Below are 21498 nucleotides of genomic sequence, written 5' to 3'. Positions count from 1 at the left end.
CTTTATTGAATGTGTCTTAAATTGTTTTAATTAAGAATGAGACAAATTAACTAAGTAGGCTTTCCTTAAAACAAAATGCTTATCTTCATTAGACTATCTGATGTATTGAGATTCTTGTTTCAGTGAGATTTTACTAGAACTTAGAATGGGTGCTATCCCATGGTTTGCTGGCTACTTTCTCTGAAATCTCAATATCACTGCTCATTTGTGTCTTTTAGGCTAAGACATCAAGCACACAAAGAATTTTATGCCTACAAACAGGTGAGAAATTTAATTACAATTAGATTTTATTGTGCTTTTCAATAAACTTTGAGACTGTGATTCCATAGTTTAAACTGGGATTAGCTTAACATGGGTTCCTCTTAGCTTTTCATTTGCCAGTTTGCAGCACAGAATAGATCAATTTGATTTTCTCATGGGATCTTCTTTTATTAGTATTATTTGAAACTATAGAAAATTTAAATGATAGAATAAAACGACAGAATTGCAGCCCATAATTGCTGAAGAACAATGCTGTCATCTGTAACCCTTCAAGTTACCGTAACTGACTTAATTAACTGCACATCCCACGAATGGATCTTCTCCTTCATGAACAGCACAGCAGCTGCTCAGAGCAGACCAGCTGTGTTTCTGCTTTCTCTGGCTCTCCAGCCGTCCCTGTGATCTCTTCCTCAGTCTCCAGCCTTTCTTTTACAATCTCAGCTTGCTTTTGTTGGTGGTAGTGGCAGGTTCTGAAGTGAGCTCATTATACACCTGTTCATGACTACTGTGTTTCTCTCCAGCACTATCATGGGAGTCTAAGACAGTTGAATGTTGTAGTTGTCTAAATGACTGAATCCTTTTGTCTCAATTCTACCATAATCTTGAATATCTACAAGATGTTTGCATATAAGTTAACTATAGAGTAAAATTGGCCTTGATGGTCATTTAACAGGTGAAATTGACTGGGAACTAATCAAGTGAGGTGAACAGTAAACATGGCCCTAAGATGAATAAGATTTTTAGCACATCATTCTGTGGCAGGATGGTAGGCTTGCTTGTAATTTCTGCAAACACGATTTGCCTTCAAAACCACTTTCTATTTGAATGTCAGACATTCAAAATTCAGACACTTTCACCAAATTTAACTTGTCTGATTTTCCCATTTAAGATAAACATAAGGTGGGCAGTGGTGGTGCATACCTTTAATCCCAGCACTCGGGAGGCAGATCCAGGCGGATTTCTGTGAGTTTGAGGCCAGCCTGGTCTAAACTCTGAATTCTAAGGTAGTCAGAACAACAGAGACCCTGTTTCAACCAACCCCCACAAAGCCAAAAAAGAAAAAAAGATAAACAAGTTTATTCTGGGTTGGGGGACTCAGTGCACAAAGAGCACATGCTGCCCTTGCAGAGGACCCAGGTTTGATTCCCAGCACCCACATGACTTATGACTAACTCCAGTTCCAGGGGATTTGACTGTCTTTTGCCCTCCATAGATACAGGCACACACATAGTGCACAAATACACATGAAGGCAGAGAACCCATCCTCATCAAAATACAGTAATTTTACATGTCTGGGTGGTTTCCCTGCATGCTTTTCTGCACCATGTGCATGCCTGGTACCCTCAAGCCAGAAGAGGGCATGAGGGCATCAGATCCCCATGAGAGGAGTTACAGAAGGTCATGAACCGCCATGTGGGTGCTGAGAATTGAACCTGGGTCCTCTGGAAGAATAGTCAGTGCTTTTAACTACTGATATCTCTCCAGCCCCAAAACATTTTTTTTTAATTTTTTTTTTTTTTGGTTTTTTTTTTTTGTTGTTGTTGTTTTTTTTTTTCCAAGACAGGATTTCTTTGTGTAGCTTTGTGCATTTCCTGGATCTCGTTTTGTAGACCAGGCTGGCCTCAAACTCAGAAAGATCCACCTGGCTCTGACTCCCCAGTGCTGGGATTAAAGGCATGCTCCACCAACGCCCGGCCGATTTTTCTTTTTTGATGGAATCCTAGCCATGTCACATTCACTTTGGCTGATGCTTGTTTGTTACCACACACCCAGGGCAAATCAAGATGAAATTTTTCTGAGGACATGGGTGTATAATAATAAGCCTTCAAAATTAAAATTGACTTTACATTTTAATCTTTTATGAATTACTAATTCTCATCAGCCAGTGCTACTTTACCAAACTGTGGTTATTGCTTCCATCAATTTCGTCACAATCCAGATGAGCATGTGTTAACGTCTTTCCCAAGATTTGCTCTACTCTCAGAAAAATTCAGTGAGCTGGAGATGTAGCTCAGTTAGCAGAGGCTTACCACGCATGCACAAGGTCCAATCCTCAGTACCACCTAAACTGGGCATGGGTACACACCTGTAACCCCAGCCATTCAGGAGGTGAAGACAAGAAGATCTGAGGTTAGAAGTCATTATTAGCGACATAGTGAGTTCAAGACCAGCTTGAGCTGCGTGAGACCATATCTTTAAAAAAACAAAATTAAAAGCAATGCTTTTCAGAATATTTTTTAAAAATGTTGTTAACCCCAGCACCCAGGAAGAGGCAGGCAGTTCTTCATGAGTTTAAGGCTAGCCCGATCTACCTAGTGAATCCCAGACTAGTCCTGCCTGTGCTAAAAAAAAAAAAAAAAAAAAAAAATTGTTTCAAAGTGTAAGAGATTGTAATTTGAATGTGAGGGAAAATGAGATATACTATATATATATATATATATATATATATATATATATATATATATATATATACATATATATATACACACACACACACACACACACACACACACACGTTTTTACCTGCCTATGTAATATAAACATATAAAATATGCATATATTTCTTAGCAGAATTGAGGCTTTTTAAAAAAAGATTTACCTATTTATTTATTTATTTATTCATTCATTCATTCATTCATTATGTATACAGTATTCTGTCTGCATGTATCCCTGCAGGCCAGAAGAGGGCATCAGATCTCTTTACAGATGGTTGTGAGCCACCCTGTGGTTGCTGGGAATTGAACTCAGAACCTCTGGAAGAGCAGTTGGTGCTCTTAACCACTGAGCCATCTCTCCAGCCCAGAATTGAGGAATTCTTTAATCACTTCTGTGCATGTGGCAGTGGGATTGAAACCCTAGCCTAGTACATGCTAGGCAAATACTGTGACCACTGGGTACATATGTGTGTGGGCATAAGAGCATTTTTTTTTTTTATCTTACAGGTTATATTAAAAGAAAAAGTAAAAGAATTAAATTTACATGAGGTAAGTTGCTTTTAAGTATTATAATCTTTCTTTGAGCCTTGATTTTCTTTGTTTTCTTTTTTCTTTTTTCTTTTTTTGGTTTTTCGAGACAGGGTTTCCCTGTATAGCTTTGCGCCTTTCCTGGAACTCACTCTGTAGACCAGGCTAGCCTCAAACTCACAGAGATCTGCCTGGCTCTGCCTCCCGAGTGCTGGGATTAAAGGCGTGCGCCACCACCGCCTGACAAGCCTTGATTTTCTAATACAAGTGGTGTGCTTGAATACCTTCCTTTTCAGAAGCTGAAAAAGATGAGCACTTTCCTCCTTCCCTCTCCCTACATCCTTGCCTCTCCTGTGATAATACCATAAGGTACATTGTACTGTCACCGTGACCAAACACCTGTCAGCACGTAAAGAGAGTTTTTATTGTGGCTCCAGTTTGGGTATTCATTCATCATGGTGAAGACCTGGCAGCCAGAAAAGATTGAGCAGTTGTAGGTGCATGAGTCGCTCACACTGTGGACTCCAGTAGGAGGCAGAGAAACAAACACTGATGCTCGCCAGGCTTTCCTGCCCCTTCTCTCTCTATATTCAGTGCAGTACCCAGCCCACAATTAAGGTGTGTCTTCCTCTTCATTTAGACCTCTCTGGAAATACCTAGTGGATCCTAGGTGATTTCTAAAAGCCTGATAGACTAATAGGCTCTTAGACTGATTTCTAAAAGCCAGTCAGGTTAACCTTTACACAAAGTCTCAAGATTTTTTCAGAGGCTGTTTTTGAGATAGGGTCTCATTTGTAGGCCAGGTTGTCCTTGAATCCACAATTCTGCTTCAGCCTCCCAAGGGCTTCTAGGCACAACTCAACATGCCCACTTTAAGGACTGCTTCTAATACTATTCTGTATGTTGACTTTAACTACAGACGTCCAGTGTGTGTAGCCTGATCCTCACTAGGAGCCTTAGGGAAGTCTTATGTCCTGTTGCTCAGCTGAACTTCAAGATCCCACACCATGTTTTGTGGTAGACACTGGCCTCACTTGTGACTTTACCTTTCAGCTCTGTGCTGTGTGTCTAGAAGACTTCAAGCCTCGAGATGAACTGGGGATTTGCCCATGTAAGCATGCCTTCCATAGAAAGTGAGTATTTGCTATGGAGTTATTTAATGTGATTCAACTTACTGTGAGCTATGGGGCATTGCCAGCCAAGCCTAATGGCTTCCTAATTGGTCTGTAATGCAGAACACTGACAGCACTGCACAGGGTGGGGCACAGGTATGTGTACGTGACATTAGGAGGGACGGGGAAATGGAACATGACTACCACTGCAGCCTTGGGCAGAGAGCCAGCCCATCCTACACCTCTATAAACAGCTCTCCAGCTGGAACTTTCCAACAACTGTTTCCATCACTTGAAGCTGTATTTTAATCAAAACCAGTTATTTTAAGTCACAATAACTGGTGTGGCTATACATGGTGTTGTAGGGCCACCTTCCTTTCTACAGACATTCATGTCCCCTTCAGGAAAAATGGGTTTCTTTTATTAGAATTTTTTATTTTTCCTGCTTTCCTTCATCAGCATACTTTATAGGGAGACACACATGACTCAGTGTCATGTGCTGGTTGTGGTACCTTTGTTACTTTGTGGAAGATAGAAAGCTCTGGCTTGTCAGGGGGTGATGTGGACAATAGGGCTGAGATCCCACCCCAGATTCCTCACTTACTCTAAGTCTGGAGCTGATGTCTTCCACCTGGCTGTCTTGTTCTGCAGGTGCCTTGTTAAGTGGCTGGAAGTCCGCAAAGTGTGTCCCCTGTGCAACATGCCAGTGCTGCAGCTGGCCCAGCTGCACAGTAAACAGGACCGTGGTCCCCCTCAAGAGCCCCTCCCTGGGGCAGAGAACATTGTATAGCCCGCTGCAAGGATCAGACTTGCTGGATACATCAGTGTGGAGCCAGGAGGAATACAGCAGACTTTGCTTAGGCTGCTCTCTGCCTGGGGCACCCTGTCACTTCCTTTGCCTCATGAAGAACTCTTGAGCCAGGCAAACTGAGACCCTAGGCATCTGGATCTTGTGACAACCAAAGCACTCTGACATCACCCTAGGCCAAGAGGAGTGGATGAGCCTGCAGTTTGGTTTCCGAAGTTTCCTGAGCATCTCTTGCTGTCTCCCAGGCTGCTCCACATCACCAGAAGGGAAGAAAACACAGGTGTTAGAGAACGGACTGAGAATGGGACTTTAATGACATACCCACCTGTGGACCTGTAAGCTGCTGAGCAGATCTCACCTGCGTCTGTTGCCACAAACCCTCTTGGTGTCCTGAGTCGTGACACCAGCTGTTCCATCAGCTGGAGCACAGCTGGCTGCTAGTGTTTGGTGAAGCAGCCTCTGCAAGGCTCTTCAGGTTCTATTCCTTTAATAAGGCCGTCTTGGAACCTGAAGACTGTGGGAACAGCAGCAGCAGAACTTCTCGCCACACATACCAGTTCACGCGTGCTGTCAAATCTTCCAAGTTAAAGCCATTAGACACACTTGGAAAGGCCTGATCGGGAGCCAGTCCTCTTCTGTTCCCTCCTAGTCATCAGTAATACCCAGGAGCTTGACCCTGAACCTCCATTGTCTTGTGTAACCCAGGAGCCAGGGTACTGCTTAAGTACCCCACAAATGCAGTATGATTCCATGATAGCTGCTGTCCTCAGCCCACTGGCTGAAGGAGTCTCTCTGGGCCCTTCAGATGGCTCCAAAGAGGAGCTGTTTTCTCAGCAAGGCCAGTCCTCACCCACCTGGATGACCAGGACGCTGACACTTTGCTTCTCTCCTCTTCTCCTTTTCCTGTCCTCCTCTCTTCTTCTACATAAGAAAAACATCTTGCTACATTTTTAAACATTTATCCCAAATAAGCTCCTATAATTCTGAAGCCTGAAGCCAGTGAGCCACTTGGAGTTGTAAATAGTTTGAACAAGCTCCTGCATGGCTGGCCTTCTATTGGTGTGTACCTCAGTCGTTTGGACTTCAGATCCCCAACTGAAGGTGTTTTTATGGGAGAAATGCATGCTGCTCTTTGGCTTTTTCTGTCCAACTTTTCTAGATAATTGCCTCCAGTAGGCTTTTGTGGACACTGTAAATTAGCCATGTAAAGCACAGAACATTCTTTTTCCACAGCTTGCTCTCCCCTCCCTCGTCACAACAGTGCCACTGTAACGCCTCATCAACTGCTCTGCCCTGCTGTCCCAGTTGTGAGGAGGAAGTTTTGCAGGAAGTATAGTCTGGCATGGGGGGGGGGGGGGGGGCTTTGCTACTCTGTTCTTGGCATTTACCCAATCTGAGAATGAGAAGGGACCTGCCTCTGCCTCCAGTAGCTAATATCAGATGGGGAAGAAAATTCCTATTTGTCTAACAAGTGCTAAAGGAAGCCAAATGGTACACACACCCCTATAGTCTCAGTTGAGGCAGGCAGGATCACAAATTTGAGACCAGTCTTGGCTTCATAGTGAGATCCTCTTGGAAAGAGGGACTAGGGGGTAGTTCTTGGCAGAGTCCAGTTGGAAAATTACAAATCTGGTTGGTGAGAATTGCCTGTCCCCATCTGGATTCCTATACAGAGCAAGAAGTGAGAACCATTTTCTGAGAGCCTTAGCCTGATTGGCCCCAAGAATTCATGCCTATGTTCCTCTTCTCCTGTTACGTTTGTAGCACCAGAGTCAAATGCCCAAACACTCAGTTTACAGTGAAATGTTTGCAGTGACCAATGCCTGAAGTGGGCTTCTTCTGGCCTAGTTTTGTTATAGGTTATTTCTGTCATTTCACATTGTATAACTGGATACAATAAGGAAATGCCCCCTTAAAGATTACCATATAGTCAGTACTGTAAATTATCACTACTCACAGCTTTTATAGAATCCGACCTTTAGCTAGCTGCAGCCTTTCCTATCCCTGTCCTTACTACTAAAAAGCCAGCTTCACCAAAGCTCTGTATTTGTAAAGGCAAAACTGCTCATCAGACCTCCAGACAGGTTGAAGTGCTTGGTGTGCAACCTGAATTAGCATTAGAGGAGTACTGGGGGTGCTTTGCTCTGCACCAGGACCCCCATTCTGCTGGGCCTGAATGAAGTCCCCGAACCATTTCTGCCCAGCCGCTGTTCATGTGATTGCTTCCTAAGACATTCCTTGAGCTGGAAGCTGCAACTGTGCAAAGTATGCTTCTCATCTCCTTGGCTTGGTGATCACCTCCTGCTGCAGCAGCCTAGCCATACCTCTCCCAGTCATTCTGGCCCTTGCTAGCCACACCAACCCAACATTTACACCTGACGTCTAGGTCCCTTCACCAGTGTTTCCTGTGCATCTGCAGCTGGCTGAGCCATACTCTGCTCGGGCCCAAACCTGCAGTGAGGCCATCATTTCCTAAGTTTCTGGTCATCCTTATGTGGATGTGTAAGGATTTTGGTCTACTCTTGGACTCTTTGAACTCAAGTGTCTTAAGGGATATGGGTTAGTGGAGCATAACTCAGCCCTAGCTGGACTTCATGTGATCATCATTACCTGGGAGTCAATTGAATTCTGCTGGCATTGGAAATGAAACAAAACCTACCGTAACCAGATTCCTACTTGAGTCACTCTAACTTACGAGAAAGTTGACATCTGTTTTGTTTGCCAAGTGTAATTTAGTTTGGCCTCTCTCTGACCATTAAGGTTCTTGTAGCATGTGTTTACCTAACCAGGAAGCAGGACAGAACAGCCAGGTAGGACAGATGGCCTCTGGGTGAGGTTTATACTGAGGAACACAGGGGCCCTCCCACCATTGCCAAATACTGTTCTTGACAAGACTTGACAAAAGATCTTTTCCATGGCTCTGATACAAAGCAAGCTATCTGACTTCAAACAGCTGTGCTGAACACCTCCAGCACTTATTTTCTGGGAATTTGAGATGTCCATAGAGGTTCCAGGGAGATTGATGCACAATGGCTTGCACTAGTTTGAATTGTCCATTCACTGCTCACTTGCTTTCTGCTTTTCTTCAGGTTAGCCTCTCAGAGCCTCCCTTCCTTAGCCACCATCCAGAAATTGTAGCAAGATTCCTAGAAGACATGCCAGTCCAGTCTGGTGGGCACAGGCATGGGGGAACCAGGAGCTGCCGATAGGACATACCTTCCTGGTGACAAACTCAAGAACTTCCTTTGAGACAAGGTTCTATGTACTCCCAGTTGTCCTGAATCTCTAAACCAGGCTGACCTCAAAATCATTTACTGCCTAGCTTCCACACTGAATCTTCACTTGGTTGCTCAGTCTTCCTTTGAGTCTTTGAATAGGTAATCCTCCACAAAATTCACATATCACAGTAGTTGTCTTCCTTGCAAAACTCTATCCCATGAGCACTCAATTCATTATTTGTTCCTTTTGTCTCCTTTCAGGGGTGGGGTGTGTGGTGTGTGTGCACATGCACACACATGTACATGTTGAGAGACTTTATACAGAGAGCCATCCTAGAAGTTAAGGAGTCTATATGAAAGGTGAGCCAGAAGCGGAAGCTGTTCTTGCATTCACATCCCTTTCGTATACATTACTTTACAACTCCGTCCCTTACCCTAGTAAAACAGCACAGCGGACTTCCCTACGTACCCTCTCCAGAATGACAGTCTTCCCCTTAGCACTGAACAGTCTCAGGTGCCTGGACCAGCTGCCTCTCAAGTCACTCTGGTCACTTAGGAGAACATGTATCCAGGTAGAGGTCTCCTAAGTCTCCAGGGCTAAGAGTCATTACATCTAAGTTTCTGCAAATGAGACACTATAGAATCAAATGCTTCCTACAGAATTCTCCCCTTGGCCAACTTTCTGATGAACAGAAATTGCTTTTTTTCTTAAGTTCATTTTTGCCCTCTTCTAAGGTAAAAATTAAAACAGCCTCCTCCAGGCAATCATAAGGGGAAAAGCAGACCCGTGCCTTGCTCTTCAGCATCCACCACCCAAAGTCTTTGCCCACTCACCTGCTTCCCTGCAGTCCAAGCAGCAGCCCAGTGTGCCTGTGCTCACCAAGATGAACCCTGAAAAGAGGAGACCTATCCTTATGGTACTTCACACAACCTGTAGCCTAGTTAATTGCCTAAGCACTGGCTGCTCTTCCAGAGGATCCAGGTTCAGTTCCCGAACATCTCTTCTGGCATTTGAGGGCACCAGGTACACACACACACATGCAAGCAAGCAAGCAAGCAAACATTCACACATAAAAATGAATCCTTAAAAAAAAAAAAAAAAAAAAAAAAAAAAAACCTACAATGGAAGCATCACAGTATCTGACTAAATCTTAAGAGATGAAGACCTGAAATGCCAGGTAAAGACTTTAATAAGATTAACAGGACTTGGGTACACTGAGTCAAAACACTCGTCAGCCTGTTTTCAAGTTCAGCTTTAGAATCCAAATTGCTGCAAAGATGCTTTTATTCTAGTTAGAGACCAAGCAAGTATCCATATTCTTCGTTCCTTTGTTCATGGGGTCAGGGAGAATATCCCTGCAGTTTCAAAGACACGATGTAGCTAAGAACGTGGCCCCACCAATGTTAAGGGACTTGTGTGGTTGAAAACTTCAGCACCACCCACTCCACTCCAGCCTGGCTGATGTGGAGAAGCAGAGCATCTTCCTGGTGGTGGCCTGGAACTGGTGCCTCTCGGTCTTTTGACAAGTCATGACCAGGAAAGTGGGAAAGTGGCACTTTAGTCTTGTAGTTTAGCCCTTTGGGGCTTATTTACTAGATGTAATTCCCTCAAAAAAGGTTTATGAAATGCTGAACCTCAGATTTCATAGACTGTTTGTACACTAAGAATTCTGCAGCAGAATATTTTTAAACATTGGTTTTTTGTAAGCTATATTTTTGTATATTTAATTGCTATTTTAAAACTTTAATGCATTTTTTGCTAATCACTTGTTTAAAAATAAAACATGCATGTATGTAATTGACCCAAACACTGTAAATAAAGGGCAGATTTTGAAATACTTTGTATTATGTGTTTATCAACTTATGCACTGGTAGGCATGAAACTGAAAGACTGAATAACCTCTGACCTGTCCTCTGGTGTGGGATAAGGTGGGGCACACTGATGGGGGGAACCGCATCAGGCCTCAGTAACAGCAAGAAGCCAGATCCTACTATAACTACCAGCACTTGGGGTGGTTTGATGTATAGCTTTGTCCTTTGATAGTCCGCAACACTTCTAGAACTTGCCCCAACTTTAACCCTCAAAGTCCTATAAAGTGGCTGTTTCCTCCCTTAAAATACAAGCAGTGAGCAGCTCCCTGCTGCTCAGCTTCAGCCCATCCCTTTACCAAGGCTACATAACGATCCTGGACCTGCCTCTAGGTAGCCCTGTAACCCTTCTACCCCTCCTATCAAGTGCCTATTTAGTACCTTGCTCTCGGATTCCCAGGTCTCTTTACCCCAGGTTATTTTCCCTGCAGCCTGCTCCTTCGCTGCCCATTTCCACATTGTCTCATGTTCTGGGGGTTCACTGACTCCTCGCTTTCCCACCTATACTCACATCCTCTGCTTTGTCTCTAATTCAAATGCCCTCTCATGCTTTGAGGGTTCTCAAAACCAGGCACTCGGAAACCAAACCTACCTGCCCTCAACACCTCCTGTCTCTTACCTCCTACATCCAGCCCCTGGGGACCACAAAACATTTCCTCTTCACACAGGCCATCCTTCTCCCATCTTTCTCTGTGCTCCGTGGTCACACACCCTCCTTTCTACCTGAGTGGGAGGAGTGAGATGGAACTTTTGGTCACCAAAGGAACTACAGGACTAGACAGATGAGAGAAAAGATGGTCCCAACAGCCACTGGGTGCAGCTAACAGGTCAGAGGTGGCCATGAGATGCAATGTGTACATTTCTGCAGACGACGCTGGGACCAACAGGAGGACAGCTTAGAGACCCACAGTTGAGCTTAAGAGTAGAATTATCAGAGTAAGCCAGTCGGGAGACAGCTGCCAGGGAAGCAGGTTGGAACTGGCTAAGATGAGGCCCCCAAACTCCCAATGGAGTTGTACTAGTAGTGCACACTTATAATCCCAACACTTCAGATTTGGAAGCAACTGGATCAAATCAGCAGTTCAAAGCCAGCCTCAGCTATACCGCAATATTGCAAGCTTGAGGTTAGCTTGGACTACAGGAGACACTGTCTCAAAAAATAAAAGAACCCTTCCATGGAATGACACTGGGCTGAACATGATGAGGGAAGAGAAACAGATGAGTAGTGAGGGGTGCAGAACAGAACAGTACCATTCACCCCTTGCTTGTGACCTTGGCTTGCTCTTCAATGTAAGAAGACAGAAGTAACGAATACAAAGCAATGGCCACAACTGTCAAAGAGCCAAGGTGTAGACAACACAGCTCAGGTGCTTGGTAAGCCAGCCCCAGGGCAGTGGTGACCTCAAGGGGGTGGTATGGTAAACTAGAACCCTGCATAAATGGAGAAACTGGCACTAATGGTAGGTAGATGGAGAGTCAGTTTTGAGGAGTCTCAAGCCATCCCTGCAACAGCCCAATGGCACGAGAAGTCCAAAGGGCCAAAGCACATGTTAAAAGGCAGCTGTCCCTGTGGGAATTGGGAACTGTCAAGGAGACTAGCCGGCCAAGTCCACCCCCTGAGCTCCCATGGCCCAAACCAACAAAAGCCTTCTGTTGCCTGCCCTAAAGCTGGCATCAGAACCCACAGCTGAATGGCAGACACATATTCCTAGGCAGAGTTTAAGGTTTCCATTCTAGCTGCAAGGCTACTGTGGACAGCCCCTTCCTTGCATTCAGCTGCAATGCAGCTCTTAGTGTACACAATATGAAATTCTGCACAGAAGAAAGGTCCAGCCCCTGTCAAGAGTGACTCCGGGCCTGGCCATCTCAGCAGTTTTCTGAGTCAACTCCCCACAAGTACCTCCCATGCTAGCATGCTGGAGACCGTAAGTCATTCGGTAAACACTGTTCCTCCTCTGCCACTCACTAGGAAAGGATAAGCACTCTTCCTGCCCATCTGGCCCTTCTTACCCACTTCCATCAGGTCCCTAATCACCTACCCACGAGAATTCGACCAGAAGTCTTGTTTGTCCACACAGACCTAAGGGTTAACAGTGTAAAGGATAGGAAGTGCCCTTCCAAAATTCATGTGGAGTCTAAGGTGCAGAACAAATCTGCCAAGTTTGCAGAACCTTGGAATAAACCATGTTCGGTATGTTAGCACCTCCAAGGGGCATACTGACGAAACTGGTTAGATCCTAGCACACATTTCAGCGGGACAAGCAGTCAACTGCTGGCAGAAATACAGACAGCTCTCCTTTGCATACCCAGTGGGGGATGCTGAGAGTTCAATGCACCTTGGAGTTAATAGTGCTACCCTGAAGAACAACAGCTTATAAACAGCAACTTTTCATACTGTCTAGACAGGGAAAAAGAAAAAAAAATGCCTTACTGGTTGCTAGGTTAGACAGAATTTTAAGAATTTATCTTGATGACTTAGAAAAATACATTTGTTTCTTGCTCTGATTTGGGTAGTACACGATCATAAAACATAAGTCTCTTTTAAATTAAAAACAAAAACAAACAAAAACAAAAACCCAGAAGTCCACAGATGCCCCTGTGGTAAGTCTCAGGAAGTCCTCTGGTCACAGTCAGGGTATCTTCAACAGCTCAAGGAGTGCACCCACGGCTCCAAAATAACCCTGAAAAAAAGGACACATCACAAGTAAGATCGTTTTTTAAGTTATTTTTAAATATGTATGGGAAGTGTGCATGTGAGTACAGGTGCACAGAAACCAGAGGCGTCAGATCCCCCAGAGCTAGAGTTAGACAGTTGTGAGCCAGCCAACACTGGTGCAGAGAATGAAATTTAGGTCCTCTACAAGAGCAGTGTGTACTGTCAGCCACTGAGCCATCCCTCCAACCACATGAGGTCATTTTTAACTCCCACAAGTATAATTACTATATTAAGTAAAGCTAGCATGTCCCTTTGACACCAACCCCATTTGGTTCCTGAGCACAGAGCACATCCAGTCTGGAGAACCCTAAGGAATGCCCTTTCAGGGAGGACTGGATATTGGAAATGCCCAACAAGAAAAGTGGGCACTATGGCAGCTGAGGGAAGCAAGGCTCAGATCTAGCAAGGATTTTGTTCTGGTTAGTTTTTTGTTTTGTTTTTTTTTTGTGGGGGGGGGGTTGTTTAGTTTTTTTGTCAACTTGACACAAGCTAGAGTCATCTGAGAAGAGGAACCTCAACTGAGAAAATGCCTCCAGTTAGGCTAGCCTGTAGTCAAGTCTATTTGGCATTTTCTTGATTAGTGATTGGTGTGGGAGGGCCCACCCACTATGGGCAGTGCTATCCCTGGGTGGACAGGTGGTCCTGGGTTCCATAGAAAGCAGGCTGAGCAAGCCAGTAAGCAGCATCCTCCATGGGCTCTGCATCAGCTCCTGTCTCCAGGTTCCCACCCAGTTTGAGCTCCTGCCTTGGCTTCCCTCAAGGGATTGTTACCACGGATATGTAAGCCAAATAAAACTTTCCTTCGCAAGCTGCTTTTGGTTATGGTGTTTATCATAGCAATAAAACCCTAACAAGACAGATGGTGGCTGTCCTGTCCTGGGGCAAAGGCTTGTCCAAAGACAGAAGGAGAGAAGAGACACTTAGGCTTAATCCCAGAGGCTGAAAGCCTCAATGTTCTGAAAGGGAGGAGGAAGTGGAAAGAGTCCAAATCTACCTGGACAGGAGGGGATAAGGGTGGAAGGTGAGTTCAATAACCTGGTCTGCAGAGTTCCAGACCAGCCCTGCTACTTAGTGACACCAAATTCAAAAAATATTTAAAAAAAAAAAAAAGTACACGCCTTACTGTCTCCAGCAGTAAGGAGTGGACTCAGACAAGAACCTGAAACCAAACCAAAAAACAAAGGACAAAAAATATTAAATGAGGCAAAACACTCAACAACAGAAAGCAAATGGCAGCAGGAATCGGAAGAATCATACAAAGGACAGACTGCATCAGTCTCCAAGCAGGAAGGAGGTCAGAAATTAAAGTGTTGTAAGAACAAACAACTCGATTGGGCTGTGGCTCAGTGGCAGGCCATCAGGCCAGAACATAAAGCCAGGGTTAAATCCCCAAAACAACAACAAAAACAGAAAGAGAAACAGGAAAATCCTCAAGTCCTGGTGGTGGATTCTAAGGAACACACTAAATATATCTAAAAAGGTCCCTGTCTCTCTATTTCTCAAGTTTTTAAAAAAGGAGGAAGGCAGCCTGAAGAGATGGCTCAGTGGTTAAGAGCACTGGCTGCTCTTCCAGAGGTCCTGAGTTCAATTCCCAGCAAACATGGTGGCTCACAAACACCTGTAATGAGATCTGGTGCCCTCTTCTGGCCTGCAAGGACACATGCAGACAGAATACTGTATACACAATAAATAAAAATTAAAATTTAAAAAAAAAAAGGGAGGAAGGCAACAAACAAACTATAGGAAACACTTAACCAAGTGAGGACAGACTCAGCAACGGTCAGGAAGCCATCACTCCAAACCCAAGGGTATGCTTAGTGCTAAGTGATGCAACTTCTAAGTCAGTAGTTCCCTGTGTCTGAGATTTATTTTATAATGAAAGAACAAAGTAACAAATGAAAGACAGACAACACAACCAAGTTCTATGATGCTGGCTTCCACAGAAAACACAGGACCTACTACTGAGTAAAGAAAAAGGTCCTGGAACTCACTCTGTAGACCAGGCTGGCCTTCAACTCACAGAGCTCCATCTGGCTCTGCCTCCTCCCGATTAAAGGTGTGCGCCACCACCGCCCAGCTTGCGGTCTCCAGAAATCCACAGATACCTCCACTATAGACTACTGACAATGGTCGAGAGCGTGCCTGAACTGACCTACTCTAGTAATCGGATGGCCAAACACCCTAACTATCATGATAGAACTCTCATCCAGTGACTGATGGAAGCAGATGCAGAGATCCACAGCCAAGTCCCAGGCAGAGCTCCAGGAGTCCAACAAGCGAGATATTGAGACCATGATTAGAAAAATCACAGGGACAAATAGCCAAACTAGTGGAAACACATGAACTGTGGACCAATAGCTGAGGAGCCTCCATGGAACTGGACCAGGCCCTCTGGATAAGAGAGACAGTCGATTAGCTTGAACTATTTAGGAGGCCCCCAGGCAGTGGGACCGGGACCTGTCCTTGGTGCATGAGATGGCTTTTTGGAACCTAGGGCCTGTGCTGAGACACTTTGCTCAGCCTTGGTGCAGGGAGGAGGGGACTGGACCTGCCTCAACTGAACCTACCAGGCTGGGGGGTGGGAAGAGGGAGGACAGTGGAATCTGTGACTGATATGTAAAATTAAATTAATTATAAAATAAAAATACTTAAAAAGAAATAAAAGAATATAAAAGAAAAAGGTCACAGTAGGCTATTTAGTACTTTGGAAATTATTAAGTAAGAAAGGGAAGGCTTGAGAAGAAAGCACACCACACCTCCACAACTGCTGAACCAACTGTTCTGTCATGTCACGAGAAGGCACACAAGTGTCCCAGGACCCAGAGGGGCTGAAATCATGGAGGACAGGCGTCAACATGCAAGTCAGAGACTGTAAGCAAAGACGCCAAGAACAAATGGCCCAAGCTGGTGGAAGGGACAATGAGCAGTGAGAAGGGCAGGACAGAATCCCATGAAGGTGTGGCTGCAGGCTCAGTTCCTATCCAAAGCGCTTGGGACCAGACACGGCTCTGGTTGGGAATCTTCCAGACTTTAAAGGAACTGCACAGACGTACTTGTGCCACATCTAATCAAAAAACCCTCAAAGTTTCAAATTTGCTGCCCAGGGATTGTGTAGCCTGGAGGGGATATTATCCTATGAAACTAATTTCCAAGTTTTACCTAGCAAAAGGTTCAACTTTTTGGTAGAAATTGTACAAGAGATAAATTACACTAAGATAAAACAAACTTTTTTTTTGAGACAGGGTTTTTGTCCTGGAACTCACTATGGCGACATAGTCTCAAAGTGTAGACTAGGCGGCCCTTGAACTTGCAATGATTCCTGCCTCCTTTCCTGAGTGCTGGGATTACAGTCATGTGCTACTGTGCTCAGCATTTTTAATTCATAAGGTTATTATATTAGTAAACTGCTACTAATTGCTGTTAAGTTTCTTACAGTTTATGATCCTTCCCATATCCCTATTTCTATGATACTTGACCTATTTTATTTTGCTTTATATTAGAATAAAAATTGTTAGCTGGGCAGTGGTAGCATACCTTTAATCCCAGCACTTGGGAGGCAGAGGCAGGCGGATTTCTGTAAGCAAGTTTTAAAATAACTTTAAAGAACTTATATCAAGTCATAAAACATTTAAATATGCACATATTAAAATCTTACTAATGTTTGTGGTCACATTATCTAAGCTCCAACAACACATGAACTAAAACAACTACCCACCCACCAAAGGGAAGGAAGAGAAACATCCGTCCAGGGCTGCTGTCCATTTGTCCCCAAACAGGGAAGAAGAGGGAGAGAGGCACTTCCTAAGACTGGAGTTCATGTTGAGCACCTCCAACTCCTTTCCATCCTGGTTTCTAGCCATCTGTGTGTCTTTTTTCATGTTTTGTTGTTGTCTTCTTCTTTTTTTTAATGTTTTTCTTTTAAAGATATTTATTTTATGTAGATGAGTGCTCTATCTGTATATACAACTTTATGCCAGAAGAGGGTATCAGATTCTACTAGAGGTGGTTGTGAGCCACCATGTGGTTGCTGGGAATTGAACTCAGGACCTCTGGAAGAGCAGCCAATGCTCTTACCATGTCTCCAGCCCCTTGCTTTTATTTTCAAGACAGGGTTTTTCTGCATAGCCCTGGCCATCCTGGAACTCCGTAGATCAGGCAGGTCTTGAACTCAAGAGATTCACCTGCTCTGCCTCCCAAGAGTACTGGAATTAAAGGTGTGTGCCACCACGGCCTGGCCAGTGTTACATTCTCATTACAGTGTGGTTCCAGTGTGGAATGCTTTTATTATCATTTATTCACTTCTATAATATACATACATGTAAGTGATACTTGACATTAAAAAAAATTGTCATGAAAAAGCAGAACAGAACAGATGGCTTGTTTAGAGCATCAGCAATACAGGGCAATGTCCATCAGTATTACCTTCCTTTGGCCTAAGGGTATAGCTGAATGACAGAACCCTTGCCTACCTAGTACAAAGCCCTGGGTCTGACCTGACACCACCAAAAAAAAAAAAAAAAAAAAAAAGAATTTTTTTTCTTTAAAACCACTTAAATTGTTCATGCCCATAATCTCAGCACCAGGAGGCAGAGGTTAGGGAGACTGTAACAGCATGATTTATATAGCAAGTTCCAGGACATCCATGGCTACATAGGAAGGCCCTGTTTCAAACAACAAAAAATTGCTTAAACTTAAACTAGCTGAACACCTACCTCATTACATTTGCTAAGAAATCGTTTTCAGAAACAACAGTAAAAGCCCAAGACCACTGACCAGTTAGAACACTGCAACCCAGGTCAGTCCTTGTATTAATGGGGACAGTCCCTGGAAACAAGTCACTCACCTCATGCTCTGAAAACAGTGCTTTCAGCTGCCCCTTAGACCAGTAATCCAGAGCATATGCCAGAAGCCGCATGGCGATTGTGTTGACTCTCAGGAAATTGCCGACAAAGACGACCTGGTTAATGTTCTGAGCACAGAAAAGTGGCAGTGAGTTCACACTCTGACTTCTGTTCTTTCATAAAGTTCTACCCAGCAGCATCATATAGTTCTCAGAGCAACTTGACTGGATCCAATTCAATCCAACTGGTTCCTATCTCATGAGATTTGATATTTGGACAATTCTGGGCCCACCCCAAGCTTGCCCCACAGAAAGATTATGAAAGGACCATGTTAAATGTGATAAACAAGGGAAATGTAACAGTAAGCTGAAGAAAATGAGTGGAAGCCGATGACTGATTCTGCCCACCTGATTAGATTAGACACCCTAGGACATAGTGAGCACAACTCTAAGTTCGTGAAGGCACTCTGAGAGGAAAAAGCCAGCTGAGCAGCAGCAATTTCCCCTCTCCCTCTCAGTCCTGGTCCATCCACTTGTGATCAAGAGCCTCACATTCACACTGCCACAAGTATAAGCAATTCCTACGGCCATGCCTTCCCCATGAGTGCCAGGATTTGGTTTCAGCAACATGAAAAGGATACCGAGGGCTGGGGAGACAGAGAAGGTGCTTGTTCTGCAAGCATGAAGGAGGGCCTACACAGCATCTACATGAAAAGCCAGACTGGCTACACATGCCTGTAACACAGCACCAGGGTCCAAGACCCTGAGCGCTCAGAGTCTATTTCAAGGAAGTAGATGTAGAAAGATAAAGGAAGACATGCAGAGTCCTGCTCTGGTCTCCATGTACACAAGCATGGCTATGCATATCTGCACATTCACATGTATAAGCAGAAAGAGAGATAGAGACAGAGACAAAGGAGAGAGGAGAAAAGGGAAAAACAGAGAAAAGAGGGAGAGAGAAAAAAGGAGGAATATCTGTCTTCTAGAGAAAACAAAACAGAAAAGCAATACATAAAATTGGTACCAATGGGCCAGTGAAATGGCGTATCAGGTAAAAAATGCTTACCTCAAAGCCTAATGACATGGGTTCAATCCCAGAACCCACATAAAACTAGACCAATTCCACAAGTTGCCCTCTAGCATCCACAAGCATGCAGAAATTGGTACCAAGAAATGAGGCCATTATTGTAATAACACTGTGGTACACAGGCCTTCTAGACCACTAGAGGGATGTGGAGGAGTCTGGAACCTGAAAGCACCCAAGAGGATGTGAAAAATGGGCAATTTCAAAGAAAGGAGCATGAAACCAGGTAAAATGACTCTAATTGTTAAAGAGATTATTGCCATTACAGAGAAACCAGGGATAGTGCACCAAGACAACAGAAAGGTACTCTGAGGTTAAGACCCCCCACCTTCAAAAGCTCCAGGGCACAACAGTGCAAATTTATTTGAAAAACTTTCATTTAAAAGATGACTGCCTGAACAAGGCCTCCAAGGGCTGCCCAGGACAGAGTTTTCCTAGGTTTCAGCCATCCAGCCACTCAGAGCCTTCTGTTACTATTAGAGATGAGGCATAGCTACATCTAGAGTTGAAGGCAGGGGGCAGCAGGGATTCCATATAGTACTGTTTTGCAGGCATCACTATCAGAGTTGGGTTGGTAAGGACACTTGCTTGATAAGCTGAGTTTGATTCACCATGTTGGAAGGATAGAATCAATTCCCAAAAGCTATCCTCTGATTTTACACAACCTTTGACATGCAAGCATACCCAAGTTTTTTGAAAGATCTAAGAGTTATGGGGGTCACTGAAGTTTTTGCACCGTGGCCCCAGAAAGCTAATGGGGCCAAGCAATGTGGGACTGGGTTGAATTCCCTACAAGGAGGCTCCAAGAGGTGACTACATGAAACAGTTAAGGAGAAGTCTAAGCTGCAATATAGACTCTAAAATACTGGAGATGCCAGGAACACTGGATATTTGCCAAGGGGAATTGTAGACTGCATGTGAAGGCAGCTCAAGAGAGAAACTACAACTGCCACCACCAATAGCTGCAAGAGAATTATGAAAGCCTGCAAAAGCCTAAACGATGCCATCATGAGCCCGGAGCTGCAAAGGCTGACATTTATCCTATTCTGTTACACAGTCCCATGTTTCCTTGCTATGTGCCTGTACCTCCATTACAGAATGGAAATGTTTATTCTGCCTCATTATACTGGAAACTGTACTCTGTATTTTGATTTTAGAGAACCTCACCATTATGAGGGAAGTCTCAGAACCATCTTTGTTCTGCTTTGTTTCTGAGACAGATTCCCATTACGTAAACTCAGCTGGCCTGGAAATCACACTGTAGACCAGCCATCTGCCTATCTACCTCTGCCACCTGAGTACTGGGATTAAAGGCATGGTTCTCCACGCCCAGCTTCAGGACCAAGCCACCATACTCAAGTAAATAAGGCCTTATTTATGCAAGCAACTCTGAGTAAATGCCACAACAACAATTTAAAAAAAAAAAAAAAAGACATATGGTAGATGGGGTATGGGGAAAAGAAGGGAGGGAGGGGTTTTGAGGAAGACAGAAACGGTTGATAATGAGGAGCATATGTAATGTGAAAGGAAGACCCTGCTGACACTCAGATGAACATGTGAAGAAAAAGACATTAAGGGTGGGGTGGAGTGTTAGATTTCAAGTGAGGCGCTGGGTGACAAGGGATAACCTCCAGATGGGCAGTATGAACTGTCAGCATACTGGAGTAGGAAGCATCAGAGAGACACACCTTTGGTCTACAAGAGCATTTCCAGAGGAGTAATTAAGAAAAGACTTGCCTTGAGTGTGGCGACACCATCCTATAGACTGAACGTCAGCTGAACCAGCCTTCATCTGTTTCCTGGCATATCCAGATGTAAATGAGCAGCCCCACTCTACACAGGTCACTCCTACAACCACACCTTCCCTACCACCACAGACTCTCAATCTGGGAGCCAACATCAATCCTGCTTCTAAGGTACTTTTGTCAGGTATCTGGTCAAGAAGAAAATAACTAACTCAAAAGAGGGCTTGACACACAGAAGCAAATTATATAAGGCTGCGACAGCTAAAACAGTGCAGCTCTAGCTGTGAACCAAGGAAGCAGAGTCTCAGGGCTGTCTAATAATTCAGTAAAGCTCACATTCAGTAAAGCTGTCCAGCCATCAATGCTAAAGATTCGCAAAAGGGACATCCTTGTGCAAAGCTCCTCAGCAATCTCTACCAGGATCCATAAGTATAATCATAATACAGGATGATCAGAACGGTCCCAAGTCAGCCCTGTATCAAGAATGAAACAACCGAAGAACAAGTTCATACTTCAAATACTTACCACAGTCACCACTTCCAAAAACCAAACGCCCAGCTCTATTTGAATAATTTATGACAAAAGAACAATCTGATCAAATATACAGCTATGACTAGGAAGGTGGCTTAGTCAGTGGAGTGCTTGCCTTGCAAGTGTGAGGAGCTGAGGTGAGCTCCCCAGAACCCACCTAAGAAAGCAGGGGCAATGGCAAGTTTATAATCCCAGCACTAGGGAAGCAAAGGCAGTCAGATCCCACGGACTCACTGGCCAGTCACCCTAGGCTAATTAACAAGTTCCAACCAGTGAGCAACCTTGTCTCAAACATTAAGGTGAGCCAGGCATGGTAGCACACAACTTTAATCCCAGCACTAGGGAGGCAGA

The 21498-nt window shown here is 44.3% G+C and overlaps 2 protein-coding genes across 4 annotated transcripts in view; one reads left to right on the top strand and one right to left on the bottom strand.

The window, feature by feature from the left end:
* The window catches only part of Rnf24 (ring finger protein 24), a 45963-nt gene extending 39465 nt beyond the window's left edge, over positions 1–6498 (top strand). The window contains exons 3-6 of one of the 2 annotated variants that reach the window (XM_036186103.1): positions 219–261; positions 3204–3245; positions 4278–4335; positions 4988–6498. In XM_036186103.1, the coding sequence (XP_036041996.1) occupies positions 219–261; positions 3204–3245; positions 4278–4335; positions 4988–5253 (409 nt within the window). In that variant the 3' untranslated portion in view covers positions 5254–6498. Of the gene's footprint in view, positions 1–218; positions 262–3203; positions 3246–4277; positions 4358–4987 lie in introns of both variants that reach the window. The other variant, XM_036186104.1, reaches the window with a different exon arrangement.
* A 6167-nt stretch (positions 6499–12665) lies between these two features.
* Pank2 (pantothenate kinase 2) overlaps positions 12666–21498 on the bottom strand; it is a 35796-nt gene continuing 26963 nt past the window's right edge. The window contains exons 6-7 of one of the 2 annotated variants that reach the window (XM_036186102.1): positions 17791–17916; positions 12666–12912 (exon numbers count right to left, since the gene is read on the bottom strand). In XM_036186102.1, coding sequence (XP_036041995.1) covers positions 12862–12912; positions 17791–17916 — 177 coding nt within the window. In that variant the 3' untranslated portion in view covers positions 12666–12861. The remainder of the gene's footprint in view (positions 12913–17790; positions 17917–21498) is intronic. The other variant, XM_036186100.1, reaches the window with a different exon arrangement.

Source organism: Onychomys torridus, chromosome 4 (genome assembly GCF_903995425.1).
Source record: "Onychomys torridus chromosome 4, mOncTor1.1, whole genome shotgun sequence".
Lineage (NCBI taxonomy): Eukaryota > Metazoa > Chordata > Mammalia > Rodentia > Cricetidae > Onychomys > Onychomys torridus.
This window is presented reverse-complemented; position numbering and strand designations above follow the sequence as displayed.